Source organism: Aotus nancymaae, unplaced genomic scaffold (genome assembly GCF_030222135.1).
Source record: "Aotus nancymaae isolate 86718 unplaced genomic scaffold, 86718_ANA_hifiasm-v0.15.2.pri h1tg000008l, whole genome shotgun sequence".
Classification (NCBI taxonomy): domain Eukaryota; kingdom Metazoa; phylum Chordata; class Mammalia; order Primates; family Aotidae; genus Aotus; species Aotus nancymaae.
In genome coordinates, this window is record NW_026988419.1 from 41,742,670 (window position 1) to 41,758,803 (window position 16,134).

Below are 16,134 nucleotides of genomic sequence, written 5' to 3' on the forward strand. Positions count from 1 at the left end.
CTCCAATTAGGGCTAAAGAATACACCTAAGAGCTGTCAACAAACAAACAAACAAGGGAGGGAACTCCGCTTCCACAGTAGAAAATGCATGCCAAATGCTAAAATGGAGAAAACTTTTCCCAATACCCTTTCTTCTAGTTTTTACTTTCTTAAAATAGATAATTTAAGAGCTTAGAATAATGCCTAGCACACAGTCTACCGATGTACTTATACTAATTTTTGAATTATCCTTTTCCTCTACTACTACCTCATGAGCCTATATAACTTCTAAGTGCTTTCTTTTTTCTTCTTATAAATTCAAGTTATCTCAAAACACCACATAATTTCAAAACATCATGTATTTGTAGACGAGCCCTTTTTCATTTTAATGTCATCTAGCTTTTTTAGTTACAAGCTATCTACTTTCAACAAGCCACCATTTCAATAAACTGAACTAACAGTGACAATTTATTCTGGTAAATTGCTTTATATTTTTTAAAGTGTATACACAGCCAATATTAATCTCCTTTGCTTCCTTCAACAATATTTATTCCAGGGGTCTCAAACTCAAATGCTTCCAGGGACTGTGCGATAGAAATGAACAGGAAATGATGGCTCTCACTAGAGGAGTTAGAGGATGCATTCCAGGCTAAAGGCACTCAAATTCAAAATTTAAAGAGCAAACAAACAAAACCAAAGAAAACACTACCCTTTAGTCAAATAAAAATATGCCTATTGAGCTTTACCTGGCCCCAGGGGCTGCCAGTTTGCCACCCGGCTGCCAATGTGCCGCCCCTGACTTCCTGAGCCTGATTCATGCCACCTAATCTGCACAACAATATCCTATAAAGCAGTAAGGGAAGGAATGCCTATTCCCACTTAAGGATCACTAATACAGTGTATAGAAACAAGGGAAGACTCAAAGTGCACTAATTCACCATCTGTTTCAAAGCACACTACGAAAAGACCATGCACTTCTGCAGCTTCATGAAACTCACAGAGGAAAAGCCCACGTGGCATGTGCTGCAGACATGGCCGGTAACAGGCATGGTCCAGGACGGCAAGTGACAAGCAAGGTGGAGACTCAGAGATACACAGACATGGGGCCCGCCCTCCAAGAGCTAAGGAGATCAAACTAACACAGAGGAGAGGGCAGCTGCCGAACTGAAAAGGGGGCTTGAGTGGGGACGGGTCTCAGGAGGCCTATTTGATCAAGGAAGTCTCCTTGGATGGGGTAACAATTAGGTAGAGCCTTTAGATGGGTAGAAGGAATAAGCATGACATGGGGGGTGACGGGCAGGCAGGAGCAGGGGCACCAGGTAACAGAGAACTAGCAAGGAATAAACTGAGATAAGCTGTGTAGGATAAGATTTCAGAGGACATTAGAAGCCAAGGAGAGAGTTTGTAGAAGAAGCTGAAAAACTCTTGTCTAGAGTTTCCATTATCTCAGTATTAGTCCTCCTATCTGGAGAAAGGTCTAAATGCCTTGGGAAAAGGAGGCCTGAGGCAATAAAGATGATGCTGGGGCCCAAGAATTGAAGCTATGAGGAAAGGCTAACAAAACAAATCACTTCTCACAGGAATCCAAACGTACCAGGCAATAAGATCAGTAGAACCAGATACTATGAATACGACATTAAAAATACAAAAACAGTTGACTAAGGAGCCGAACAGCTGAGGATCTCCAGCCAAATTCTTTTATGCCAAAGGTTAACAAAATGTGGAAAGTTTTCTCCAGTGATGTAAGGTGACTAAAATAAGCTTATAAAGTCAGAGGTACCTGGGCCTTGTTCCCATACAGGATGATTAAAAAAGCAAGAATAAAACACACAATTTTAAAAAGACTCAAAATATACATATTCCTAAAGGGCCTTCTTAAACAATACAGGCTTTTTCATGGCTTCCTTGCAGACTTAACAATTCCCACTCTGGCTATTGAACATGTCTAAACTCGGTGGCTCTCAAAATGTTATTCTGGACCGGCAGCAGCAGCAGCAGCAATGTCACCTCTGAATTGGTTAGAAATGCACATTCCTCAGTCCTACTCCAGACCCACTGAATCAAGCACTGGGGCTGTGGTCAGTCCACCAGGTGATCTGGATGCATGCTGAAGTTTAAGAACCACTGTTGCAGATTTGCCACCCTGACTCCAGACTTCACCTTTCCAGCCACATTGCTCTGAATCCTCTTTACATAACTACAGCTGTAGCTAAGCTTGATCAATCTTTTTTCTGATATGTACCCCAAACCTGGCTTTTCTCACTGTTTTTTTTTTTTTGACATGCCCTTTCACCCATTCTTCACACATCTAAATCCTTTGATCATCTCCATGAGGTCTTCCCTAATCCCTTACTTCCCTACTCATGTCCTATGTGCGGGCTTGTGCTATGCAGGCTCTCGCAGCATTTTCTTGATTAAGTTGGTCACTCTGTATCTGACTGTGAATTAGTGAGGCTGACTTGGACAGACATGACAGCAAAAGCAGTAATTTAGGAGGAAGAACGGGCAATGGCTATAGCTAGGAAAGGATTGCTACAAACCACATTTCTACATATATAAAGTGATGGTATTTGCCACAGCCAAAATAACTCACCTAAAATAAGATATCAATGTTGAAAGAAAGATAAGGACACAAAGGCATTCTTGGATTAGTAGGAAAGGCTGGTTCGGCAGCAGAGAGCAAGCCTGGCTCCACCCTACTGTTTATGGAGTCTTCATGGATAGTTATAAGGAGGATGAGACAACAAGAATACAGTTGAACAAAGTAGGCCTGAGTGGAAGTCTCGAGTCAGTAATTTATGCTAGCCTGAGTCATTGGCTGGTGGGAAAATGTCTAAGCCACAGAACAAAGCGTTTTAGTGAAAGGGCTGCAGGAGCTGCCTGGGTATACATGCACAGTATACAGGCATGTAACCACCCAGACACGCACCCACTTAACCTGAAGCAAAAGGAGAGGAGGCAGCAGCTCAGAGTTGTGTCTCAGAAAGACTAAAGACTTCATTGGTCCCAATATCAAGGGCAGACGGAGTTCAAGAAGTAAGGCAGGGAGGCCAATTCGGCCACCTGACCACAAAACTGGCTTCCCCCGCTGTCTTCTCCAAATCAGTAAACAACAAGTCCATGTTTGCAGTTGCTTGGGCCAAAAACATTAAATCACCCTTGATTGTTCTCTTCAGTCAACCATCACCAGCAAGTCCTGTTGCCTCTACCCTCAAATAATATCCACAGTGTAACCACTTCTCACTGACTCCACTGCGACACCTGGTTCAAGCCACCATCATCTCTGGGTTAGTGCACGTCTCCCTGAAGGTCCCTCACTTTCACTCCTTTCCTCCCGACCCTCTGCTCTCCACATCACAGCCAGAGTGACCCTTTGAAATACAAGGCGGTCATGCCACTGTTCCGCTGAAAAGCCTTCAGTCATTTCCCACCTCACTTCGTCTCCTTCCAGGCCCCAGGGTGCTCCCTTACTCTGCTCTACTTTGTCTCTCTGTTCACTGCTCTTACCACCTGCTAGTTTGCTACAGCACTTATTTCTTATGTCTACTGATTAATATCTAGTTCCCTCTACCAGAATTTTAAGCTCCATGAGGGCAGCGATCCTTATCTGTTTAGCTTACTGCTCTGCCCCCAATGCCTAGAACATAGTACAATGATTGAGATAATAGCCTGTAAACGAAATCCTTTGTTTATACTTATATGAAAATAGCACAGACTTTTAAGAAACTCTCTTCTATACATTATGTTTCACCCACCTGAGCCACATTCAGTGTAGTTGAAACTTTCTCCTGTTTGGCCTCAACTGTTCGGAAACTGAATGCTCGTTCCAGAACTGATTGATCAATGCCGGTCAATTCACAAATTTCTTTTAACTCTGTGGGAAGGTGGGGGGTGGACACAAAAAGTGACTGTACACGTGCTGCTAATAATCATTTTGAAGGCTTAGGATGTTCCTTCTAAATCACAATCAAACAGAACAGTATAAAACATATGCATCAAAAAACAAAGCTTAGCCACAGTTCTATTTCTGCTCAGTTTCATTAGAAAGCTTTCTCAAACCAATGCAAAGCAGTTTTACTTTCTACATTAAAAACCGGGCAGAAGTTCAAAGCAAGTTTCCTAAACAAAGTTGATTCTCCACGGATGTACCATTTTTATCTTTGATTTTGCTTTCATCTAGACCATTCACTCGTGATTCGGGCTTGAACTCGATGTTCCCAAGTTTCAACACTGCTGCCACCACCGCCAAGACAGACTCAGCTTCATGATCCATAAAGCCCACGATCTGCATAGCATTCTGGGGAGAGAAAAAAAAGCAACTTTTTCTCCCCATAGTTCTTTCTTTTTTTAAAAAATGAATCATATTACAGATTTATTTCTGGGGAAAAAAACATAAAAGACAAAGTTCAGTGGTTTCCAACTGTGATTCAAGGGACCCTGGGATACCTCTGGTGCTGTGGCGGGGGCTGGGGGCATGTAAAGAGGAAGATGGAAGAAACAGGAGGCTGGGACTTCAACCACGGCAGCTCAGTTTGTATATATGTTTTTTTTCACACTGAGGTTTTGCTACCAGAAACAAAGCCAACTTTTACAACTCCATATAAAGAAAAGTTCCTCACTCATTTTACATATCAGAAAAACTGGTTTGCAAACATGAAGTACCCAGCCCAAGAAACTGGGTAACAGGAGGCATCTGTTCATTCATAAATTTTTACAGAGTTCCAATTACGTGCCAGGCAAAGTGGTTCTAAAACAGGTCTTGGACTCAAGGTTTAAATAAAATCATGTCCAGGAATCAACAGACTATTGCTTCCATATGAGGATGTTTATACAGTTTTAAAAAATGACATACTCTAAGAGATACTTTCTTTTAGAGAACAGCTGGCTTTTTTTAAATGACGAGGCTACATAGCAATGGGAGTAATGTAAGTTTTTGTTATTGTTTTTATGGAATACTTCAAACATATACAAAAGTAGAGAGAGCAGGGAAAGAACCCGCATGTCCTTTTCATTCACCCTCAACAATTAACTGATGCCAATTTTGTATTATCTATAATTCATCCTACTCCCCACTTTCCCCATCACCACAGCTGTCTCATTTGCAAGTAAATCCCAGTTACCCTATCATGTCATAATAAGAGTAATTTTGAAAGTATATTACACATTAAGACAGAAAACAGAGTATAGTGTTATTTAAAATCATCTTTGCTAATGAATGTGGAATGCTAATCACTCTGGTTTATATATGAATTTCTAAAACTGTATAAAAACAAGATTTTTCTCTCTCAAAAATAGTTTTGATTTAACATGATCCGAAGGCAGTTTTTACACTTGGAAATTGACTTTGGTCATAAAAACATCTGGAATTTAAAAATAACCTTAAAGGAGCCAAACCCCAGGATGATAAAATAAAAAACCTCCTTATGATAAATGGTAAAATCACACACTCTAATAAAAGCATGGCCTTCACAATCTTGTGTGATTTTTGAGCCAGTAAAAAAAAAAATCAAGGTGATAAAAATATAATTTTTGTATAATCCTAAAACCTTAGGGAAAATGAGCTACACTTTAAAGAAAAGTCAGAAGTGTTACCAGCTCCTGCTGAGCAATGCAGTGGCATGCGATTTAAAGCTTGATGAAAGTACTACGTCTTACCCGCACGGTTCTAAAATTTGCTGCATCATCCACTCCATTCACTTTGGCCGAATCCAGACTCAGGTAGTTATATCTGCTGAAATCCCTCTCAAGCTTAAGTTTATCTATTGAATCAAAGACACAAATTGTTAAGTTGCTTCAGTAAATCCAATCTTAAATATCTCATTCCCTTTGATATCTCATTCACGTTGGTAAAATGGCTTTTATATTATTGAATCAAAAGAACAAAAATTATATCCAAATATCAATAACAGCATATTCTTTTTTTTTGAGACGGAGTCTCACTCTGTTGCCAGGCTGGAGTGCAGTAGCGCTATCTCGGCTCAATGCAACCGCTGCCTCCCAGGTTCAAGTGATTCTCCTGCCTCGGCCTCCAGAGTAGCTGAGTAGCTGGGATTACTGGCGTGTGCCACCACGTACAGCTACTTTTTGTCTTTTCAGTAGAGACGGAGTTTCACCATGTTGGCCAGGATGGTCTTGATCTCTTGATGTCGTGATCCACCCGCCTCGGCCTTCCAAAGTGCTGGGATTACAGGCGTGAGCCACTGTGCCAGCCAATAACAGCACATTCTTAAAATCACTTGTATCACTGTGATAGCATTTATACTTATCTTATTAGATAAGTCTCTTTCTAGAGTTTTTATATTAAAAAAGATCGTCAATGTATTATTTCATTATATGATGTCTGCCTGGTGATTCCCTCACCCCTGGCTATTTGAATTCTCTCTATTATAATAATAAATATAGAACAGCGATAAATGTCTTCATATCAATTGTTTTTTGGATTCATCTGAATTATTTTGTTGGAATATAGTCCAAAAAGTGGTGTGACTGGATGGCAGGCTCTGATTATTCTGGACTGCCAATTAGTCCCCCAGGAAGAGGGCTTCAATTTGAAGTAACACTCACAGTTCTAAGCAGATCAGTGACAACTCTGCTAGCTTGGTCCTTAATAACTTTTGCTAATATATGTATAGGAGATACTTCAGTGCTGTTTTAATTTGAATTTGTTGATTATTAGTGAAGATGACTTTTCCTTGCTTGTTTGAACTATTTGTTCACAACTTTTCATCATTTAGCTATTGGCTATTAGATAGTATCTTTGTGGAATTATGTTAATTCTCTAAAATAACCAAAGGTCAGATTTTTATCACTTGTATCAACTGCAAAATGTCTTCCCTACTATTTTTAAATATTTACCTAGTGATTTGTTTCTATATAATTGTACTCATTTAATTAGATCCCTAATATTTTTCTCTCCCCAAATATAAATTCTTTCATTTTCTTTTTTTTTCTTTTTTCTTTTTTTTTTGAGATGCTGTCTTGCTCTGTCACCCAGGCTGGAGTGCAGTGGCATGATCTCAGTTCACTGCAACCTCCACCTCCCAGGTTCAAGCCATTCTCTTGCCTCAGCCTCCTGAGTAGCTAGGACTACAGGTGTGCGCCACCACGTCATGCTAATTTTTGTATTACTGTAGAGATGGGGTTTCACCATATTGGCCAGGCTGGTCTTGAACTCCTGACCTCATGATCTGCCCGCCTTGGCTTCCCAAAGTGCTGGATCACAGGCGTGAGCCACAGTGCCCGGCCCATTTTATTTTTTAAGTGTATGATTAGTCCCTCCCCTAATAATTAGCTGTGGCCAAGTCCAGACTGAGGTAGTTCTATTTGCTGAAATCCCACTTGAGTTTAATCTCTAAATCATCTGCACAGTCCTCAACACAATTGGAGATGTATGGCACAGTATCTGGTGAGGTACGGGAATATTACACAAACCCTGGGGTGTGGTAGAAGCAAACACACCATGTTCTTCATTTCAACTAGCATCATGGAAAAATCTTAAGAAGGAAGGGGCAAAGCATATGAAATATGTTTTAAAGAGAATGCTTCAGAAAGTGCTGTGACACTGAAAATTAAAACACAGCAACAGTTCAGGCGCGGTGGCTCAGGCCTGTAATCCTAGCACTTTGGGAGGCTAAGGCAGGAAGATCACTTGAGCTCAGGAATTTGAAACCTGCCTGGGCAACATAGTGAGATTCTCATCTCAAACAACAAAAACAACACATAGAAACAGAGACTTACTGAGGAGCTCTTCAGAGGCACCAGAGAGCAGCTGATAGAACACATGGAAGTTTCTTTCACCTCTTGGCTGTTTAACAACCCGAGATTTCTCTAAAAGATCTAAAGAGAAGAAGTAAATCATAGTATGGCATTTAACAACCTGAGATTTCTCTAAAAAACCTAAGGAGAAGAATTAAATCATAATATGGCATTTGTTTCACTTTCAAATCCACCATGCTTTTTTTCCTTCTCACTTTCTTTTTCACTTTCTATTCTGCAGTAATAAAATAATAAAGGAAGCTATTATTTTCAGTGCTGCTTTCAGAAAGAAGCACAACTCTAATGAAAATAACCAAATTACACAGGTCACTTTCTTTTTAAATAATGAATATATAAATAAGTTACATTCAATACACTGATTAAAGATAATATTGGGGGAGGATCCAAGATGGCCAAATAGAAACAGCTCCGGAGTGCAGTTCCCAGTGAGAACAGTGCAGAGGGTGAGTGCTCACCACATTTCCAAACAAGTTTTCACTGCCCACAGACCAGGAGATTCCGAGCCAAAAGGCGCCACGAGTTTTCAGCACGGTGGTTTCAGCTGCTGCTGTCTTGGCGCATAGAAACTCACACAAATCTGGGCGGGCATTTCAACTGGTGCCTGGAATGCCAGGGAGACAGAGCTGCCCATTCAACTGAAAGGGAGGGGGCACAGACAGGGAGCCAGGTGATCTGGCTCAGCGGGTGCCACCCCGACAAAACAAGCAATCTGAAACACATTCGCAGCAAGTGCAGCTGGACCCAGGACAGTCCAGCTCAGTTGGGGGAAGGGCATCCCCCACTACCGAGGCAGTCTGCCACTACTCAGGCAGTTCACACAGCAGCTGGGCAGAGCCTGCAGCAGCTCAGCAACACCTCTGCTGGCAGACTGTGACTAGACTACTCCATATGGGGCAGGGCATCTATGAAAAAAGGAACAGAGTGACAGGAACTTATAAATAAAGCCGAACTTCCTAGGACAGAGCACCTGGGAAAAGAGGCAGTTATGAGTTCAGCTGCAGTAGACTTAAAGGTACCTGCCCAGCAGTTCTGCATAGAACAACACAGCTCCCAACACAGCAGTTGAGCTCCTGTAAGGGACAGACTGTCTCCTCAAGCAACTCCCCGACCCCTGTATACCCAAAGAGACACCTCATAAAGGAGAGCTCAGGCCAACATCTGGTGGGTACCCATCTGGGTCGGGGATAGCAGAGGAATAAACCAGTGGCAACCCTTGCTGTTCTGCAGCCCCTACGGGTGATCTCCAGGTGAGCCAAGGTCTGGAGTAGACCTCCAGCTGTCCTGCAGCAGAGGGGCCTGACAGTTAAAAGAAAAACTAAGAAACAGAAAGAAATAACTTCATCATCAACAAAAAGGGCGTCCACTCAGAGACCCCATCCAAAAGTCACCAACTACAAAGACCACAGGTAGATAAAGCCACTAAGATGGGAAGAAACCAGTGCAAAAAGGATGAAAACACCAAAAACCAGAACACCTCTCCTCTTCCAAAGGATCACAACTCCTCACCAGCTAGGGAACAAAGATGGATGGAGAATGAATCTGATGAATTGACAGAAACAGGCTTTAGAAGGTGGGTAATAACAAACTTCTCAGAGATAAAAGAACATGTGCCAAGCCAATGCAAAGAAACTAAGAACCTAGAAAAAAGGTTAGATGAGATGCTAACTAGAATAAACAGCTTAGAGAAGAATATAAACAACTTGATGGAGCTGAAAAACACAGCATGAGAACTTCACGAAGCATACACAAGTTACAATAGCTGAATTGACCAAACAGAAGAAAGGATATCACAGATTGAAGATCAACTTAATGAAACAAAATGAGAAGACAAGAATAAAGAGAAAAGAGTGAAAAGAAATGAACAAAGCTTCCAAGAAATATGAGATTATGTGAAAAGACCTAATCTACATTTGACAGGTGTACCTGAATACGACGGAGAGAATGAATCCAAGCTGGAAAACACTCTTCAGGATATTATCCAGGAGAACTTCCCCAACCTAGCAAGGCAGGCCAACATTCAAGTCCGGGAAATACAGAGAACACCACAGAGATATTCCTCAAGAAGAGCAATCCCAAGGCACATAATTGTCAGATTCACCAGAGTTGAAATGAAGAAAAAAAATGCTAAGGGCAGCCAGAGAGAAAGGTCGGGTTACCCACAAAGGGAAGTCCATCAGACTCAGGAGACCTACAAGCCAGAAGAAAGTGGGGGCCAATATTCAACATCCTTAAAGAAAAGAACTTTCAACCTAGAATTTCATATCCAGCCAAACTAAGCTTCATAAGCAAAGTAGAAAGAAAATCCTTTATGGACAAGCAATTGCTGAGAGATTTTGTCACCACCAGGCCTGCCTTACAAGAGCTCCTGAAAGAAGCACTAAACAAGGAAAGGAACAACCAGTACCAGCCACTCCAAAAACATACCAAATGTTAAAGACCATTGACACAATGAAGAAAATGTGTCAACTAACAGGCAAAACATCCAGCTAGCATCAAAATGGCAGGAACAAATACACACATAACAATATTAACCTTAAATGTAAATGGGCTAAATGCCCCAATTAAAAGACAAAGACTGGCAAATTGGATAAAAAATCAAGACCATCAGTGTGCTGTCTTCAGGAAACCTATCTCACATAGAAGGACACACATAGGCTCAAAATAAAGGGATGGAGGAAGATTTACTAAGCAAATGGAGAGCAAAAAAAAGCAGGAGTTGGAAATCCTAGTCTCTGATAAAACGGACTTTAAACCAACAAAGATCAAAAGAGACAAGGGCATTACATAATGGTAAAAGGATCAATGCAACAAGAACTAACAATCCTAAATATATACACACCCAATACGGCAAATTCTTAACGACCTAGAAAAAGACTTAGACTCCCAAACAATAATAGTGGGAGACTTTCACACTCCACTGTCAATATTAGACAGATCAATGAGGCAGAAAATTAACAAGGATATACAGGACTTGAACTCAGATCTGGACCAAGCAGACCTAATAGACATCTACAGAAATCTCCACCCCAAATCCACAGAATCAACATTCTTCTCAGCACCGCATGGCACCTACACTAAAATTGACCACATAATTGGAAGTAAATCACTCCTCAGCAAATGCAAAGAATGGAAATCATAACAAACGGTCTCTCAGACCACAGTGAAATCAAATTAGAACTCAGGATTAAGAAACTAACTCAGAACCGCACAACTTCATGGAAACTGAACAACTGGCTCCTGCATGTTGGCTAGATAAACAATGAAATGAAGGCAGAAACAAAGATGTTCTTTGAAACCAACGAGAATGAAGACACAACATACCAGAATCTCTGGGACATATTTAAAGCAGTGTGAAGAGGAAAATTTATAGCAATAAATGCCCACATAAGAAGTGAGGAAAGATCTAAAATCGACACCCTATCATCAAAATTGAAAGAGCTAGAGGAACAAGATAAAAAAAACTCAAAAGCTAGCAGAAGGCAAGAAATAACTAAGATCAGAGTAGAACTGAAGGAGATAAAGACACAAAAAACCCTTCAATAAAAATCAATAAATCCAGGAGCTGGTTTTTTGAAAAGATAAACAAAATAGACCATTAGCCAGATTAATAAAAAGAAAAGGGAGAAGAATCAAATAGATGCAATAAAAAACGATAAAGGAGATATCACCATGGACTCCACAGCAATGCAAACCACAATCAGAGATTACTACAAACAACTCTATGCACATAAACCAGTAAACCTGGAAGAAATGGATAAATTCATGGAGACTTGCACCCTCCCAAGCCTAAACCAGGAAGAAGTAGAAACCCTGAACAGACCAATAACAAGGGCTGAAGTCGAGGCAGCAATTAAGAACCTACCAACCAAAAAAAGTCCAGGTCCAGATGGGTTCACAACTGAATTCTACCAGATGTACAAAGAGGAGCTGGTACCATTCCTTCTGAAACAATTCCAAACAACCCAAAATGAGGGAATCCATCCCAAATCATTTTATGAGACCAATATCATCCTGATACCAAAACCTGGCAGAGACTCAACAAAAAAAGAAAACTTCAGGCCAATATCCATGATGAACATTGATACAAAAATCTTCAATAAAATACTGGCAAACCAATTGCAACAGCACATCAAAAAGCTTATCCATCACGATCAAGTAGGCTTCATTCCGGAGATGCAAGGCTGGTTCAACATACAAAAGTCTATAAATGTAATCCACCACATAAACAGAACCAAAGACAAAAAACACATGATTATCTCAATAGGTGCAGAGAAGGTGTTCAACAAAATTCAACAGTGCTTTATGCTAAGAACTCTCAATAAACTAGGTATCAAAGGAACATATCTCAAAATAAAAGCTATTTACGACAAACCTACAGCCAATATCATACTGAATGGGCAAAAACTGGAAGCATTCCCTTTGAAATCCGGCACTAGACAAGGATGCCCTATGTCACCACTCCTATTCAATATAGTATTGGAAGTTCTAGCCAGAGCAGTTAGGCAAGAAAAAAAAAGTGTATTTAATTAGGAAAAGAGGAAGTCAAATTGTCTCTATTTGAAGACAACATGATTGTATATTTACAAGATCCTATCATCTCAGCCCAAAATCTCCTTAAACTGATAAGCAACTTCAGCAAAATCTCAGGATACAAAATCAATGTGTAGAAATCACAAGCATTCCTATACACCAGACTTAAAGAGAGCCAAATCAAGAACGAACTGCCATTCACAATTGCTACAAAGAGAATAAAATATCTAGGAATACAACTAACAAAGGATGTAAAGGACCTCTTCAAGGAGAACTACAAACCACTGCTCAAGGAAATAAGAGAGGACACAAACAGATGGAGAAACATTCCATGCTCAAGGTTAGGAATAATCAATATCATGAAAATGGCCATACTGCCCAAAGTAATTTGTAGATTCAACGTTATTCCCATCAAGCTACCAATGACCTTCTTCACAGAATTGGAAAAAACCACCTTAAACTTCATATAGAACCAAAAGAGAGCCCACATAGCCAAGACAATCCTAAGCAAAAAGAAAAAAGCTGGAGGCATAATGCTACCTGATTTCAAATTATACTACAAAGCTACAGTAATCAAAACAGCATGGTACTGGTACCAAAACAGAGATATAGACCAATGGAACAGAACAGAGGCCTTGGAGGCAACGCCACACATCTACAACCATCTGATCTTTGACAAACTGGACAAAAACAAGCAACGGGGAAAGGATTCCCTGTTTAATAAATGGTGTTAGGAAAACTGGCTAGCAGTGTGCAGAAAGCAGAAACTGGACCGCTTCCTGACACCTTACACTAAAATTATCTCCAGATGGATTAACGACTTAAACGTAAGACCTAAGACCATAAAAACCCTAGAAGAAAACCTAGGCAAAACCATTCAGGACATAAGCATAGGCAAGGACTTCATGACTAAAACACCAAAAGCATTGGCAACAAAAGCCAAAATAGACAAATGGGACCTATTTAAACTCCAGAGCTTCTGTACAGCAAAAGAAACAATCATTAGAGTGAACTGGCAACAAACAGAATGGGAAAAAATTTTTGCAATCTACCCATCTGACAAAGGGCTAATATCCAGAATCTACAAAGAACTAAAACAGATTTACAAGGAAAAAAAAACCCATCCAAAAGTGGGAGAAGGATACGAACAGACACTTTTCAAAAGAGGACATGTATGAGGCTAAGAAACCTATGAAAAAATCCTCATCATCACTGATTATTAGAGAAATGCAAATCAAAAGCACATTGAGATACCACCTCATACCAGTTAGAATGGCGATCATTAAGAAATCTGGAGACAACAGATGCTGGAGAGGATGTGGAGAAATAGGAACACTTTTACACTGTTGGTGGGAGTGGAAACTAGTTCAACTATTGTGGAAGACAGTGTGGTGCTTCATCAAGGACCTAGAAATAGAAATTCCATTTGACCCAGCAATCCCATTACTGGGTACATAAAGGATTATAAATCATTCTATTATAAAGACACATACACACGTATGTTCATTGTGGCACTGTTTACAATAGCAAAGACCTGGAACCAACCCAAATGCCCATCGATGATAGACTGGACAAGGAAAATGTGGCACATATACACCATGGAATACTATGCAGCCATAAAAAACGATGAGTTTGTGTCCTTTGTAGGGATATGGATGAATCTGGAAACCATCATTCTCAGCAAACTGACACAAGAACAGAAAATCAAACACCGCATGTTCTCACTCATAGGTGGGTGTTGAACAATGAGAACACACAGACACAGGGAGGGGAGCATCACACACTGGGGTTTATTGTAGGGGGCCAAGGGAGAGACAGTTGGGGGTGGTGGGGAGGTTGGGGAGTGATAACATGGGAAGAAATGCCAGATGTAGGTGACGGGGGGGATGGAAGCAGTAAACCACATTGCCATGTGTGCACCTATGCAACAATCCTGCATGATCTGCACATGCATCCCAGAACCTAAAGTACAATAAAAAAAAAAAAAAGAAAAAGAAAAACATAATATCATTTTTATACTAATAATGCTCTTGGTTTTTTATGATGACATTAAATTCTTCAAAATGTAACATTACAAAGGTAAACAATGAAATATGCCCATTCAATCAGGAGTCTACTTAGTAATAATAATAAAAATTAGTTAACATTTTGAGATATTATTATGGGCTAAGTGCTTTACAGATAGTATTTCACTGAATCCTCTCAACTATTTTATAAGGTATCATTCTACAGCTGAAAACACTGATAGTCCAAGAGTTTATATAACTCAGTTGGCAACTTGTGGAACTAGGATGTGAAATCAGGACTCTCACCCCCACATGCCCCACTACCTGGGAGAAGCAAAGTAGCCTGTGGATACCGATGAAGTGTTAGAAAATGAAAGATGGTTTTCACTGAATGGAATTTTGTGTTATTTCATATTATATTTTCATTGACTCCAGATCACTTTTCAACCTATAAATCTGAGGTCTTACCAAATTTTCAAATAGGGAAGGACGAAGGAAGGGACGGACCAGAAGGGAATCACTATGGCATTATATAGCAAGAGGCAAAGTACAATGGAAGAGGATATTCTTGCCTGGAGCCCTGCTTGTCACTGACTAGTGATACAAAAGGCTGTGGACACAGGCAAACTTCAGCCATACAATTCCAAATTAGCAATGTTATTATTCAGCACTAATTCTAGAGAATACATATATTTGACTTTCCCCCAACCAGGCTGCAATCTAAGGCATCATGGAAATGCTTGGTAAGGGAGAGAATGATGTGTCATTTATCTAGGAATCATCATTAAACGTTTTAAGTTGCATTTCTGGAACCTACACCAGCATTTGTGGAGGAGTTTAGGTAGAGTGAAAGGGTATATATTTGATGAATGAGAAGTCCTAGGCTGCTCCAAATACCTAAGATTGTAAGAATAAAGAGATTCATGGTTAAAAAAAAAAAGTTAAATAAAAAAATAAAATAAAATTAAGCCAACTGAAAAAAGAACAAAAACATGTAAGTATAAAAATTATTAGGAGCAGGATGCTGCAGGTTTCTCATGTTCTTCTCCAGCTCTCGTATGACTTGGGAGACTGCCAATGTCCTCAAATCATAGATGGAAAATAATGAAGGCTTCATATTTAGAAAGAATGAAAAAAAAAAAACCCAAAGATTGAGAAGTACAAGTGGGAAAAACTTAGGGAAAAAAGGATTATGTAATAGTCACCATCTCTAAAAACTGGAATGTTTCAGTCAATTAATAAGTAAAATCTGACATGCAAAGCAGAAGATAGACTAAATAAGTAATGTTAAAGATGCAATATGATTTTACTTATCATGTGACCGAGCTTCTGTGGGATCCTGTAACAGTTTTAGAAGAAAAAACTCACAGGGGATGGGCAGATTCTTCATTGAAAAGCCAATTTTTATAGGAAATTTCTCAAGTTTAGAAGAAAGTGGTTTGATTACATTAAAAAATAAATAAATAAACACTATATTTGACTTCATTCATGCACAAATCCCTTCAAACAGATCATCTACTGCTAAGACACTATACGCAGGGACCATTTGGGAAGAAGCTTAGCCCCAACTGCACACATGCTGACCTCCCACTCGGTCTACAGAAGCCACATGTGATCCCTGTTGCTCTTGCCACCCAAACCAACAGCAGCAGCTCTCTTCACACGTCACAATGCAAAGGCCCTTGTGAGTGAGGACAAGGTGAGCTGCTGTCCTCTCACCTTATAGTGGCGCACCTTATAATGATGACAAGCAATTGTTTGCCAGCACTTCCACAATCACATTACAAAAGCAAACTGTAGTAGGTCAAGACACGAAATAACACCTTCAATAAGCCCGTGACAAG

General features: G+C 40.1%; 1 protein-coding gene across 7 annotated transcripts in view; it reads right to left on the bottom strand.

Annotated features, from left to right (window-relative positions):
• The window catches only part of MYO1B (myosin IB), a 185,816-nt gene that overhangs the window by 55,390 nt on the left and 114,292 nt on the right, over positions 1-16,134 (bottom strand). For all 7 annotated transcript variants that reach the window (XM_064373229.1, XM_064373227.1, XM_064373228.1 and 4 more), the window contains exons 8-11: positions 7,716-7,814; positions 5,634-5,737; positions 4,128-4,275; positions 3,734-3,852 (exon numbers count right to left, since the gene is read on the bottom strand). In XM_064373229.1, the coding sequence (XP_064229299.1) occupies positions 3,734-3,852; positions 4,128-4,275; positions 5,634-5,737; positions 7,716-7,814 (470 nt within the window). The remainder of the gene's footprint in view (positions 1-3,733; positions 3,853-4,127; positions 4,276-5,633; positions 5,738-7,715; positions 7,815-16,134) is intronic.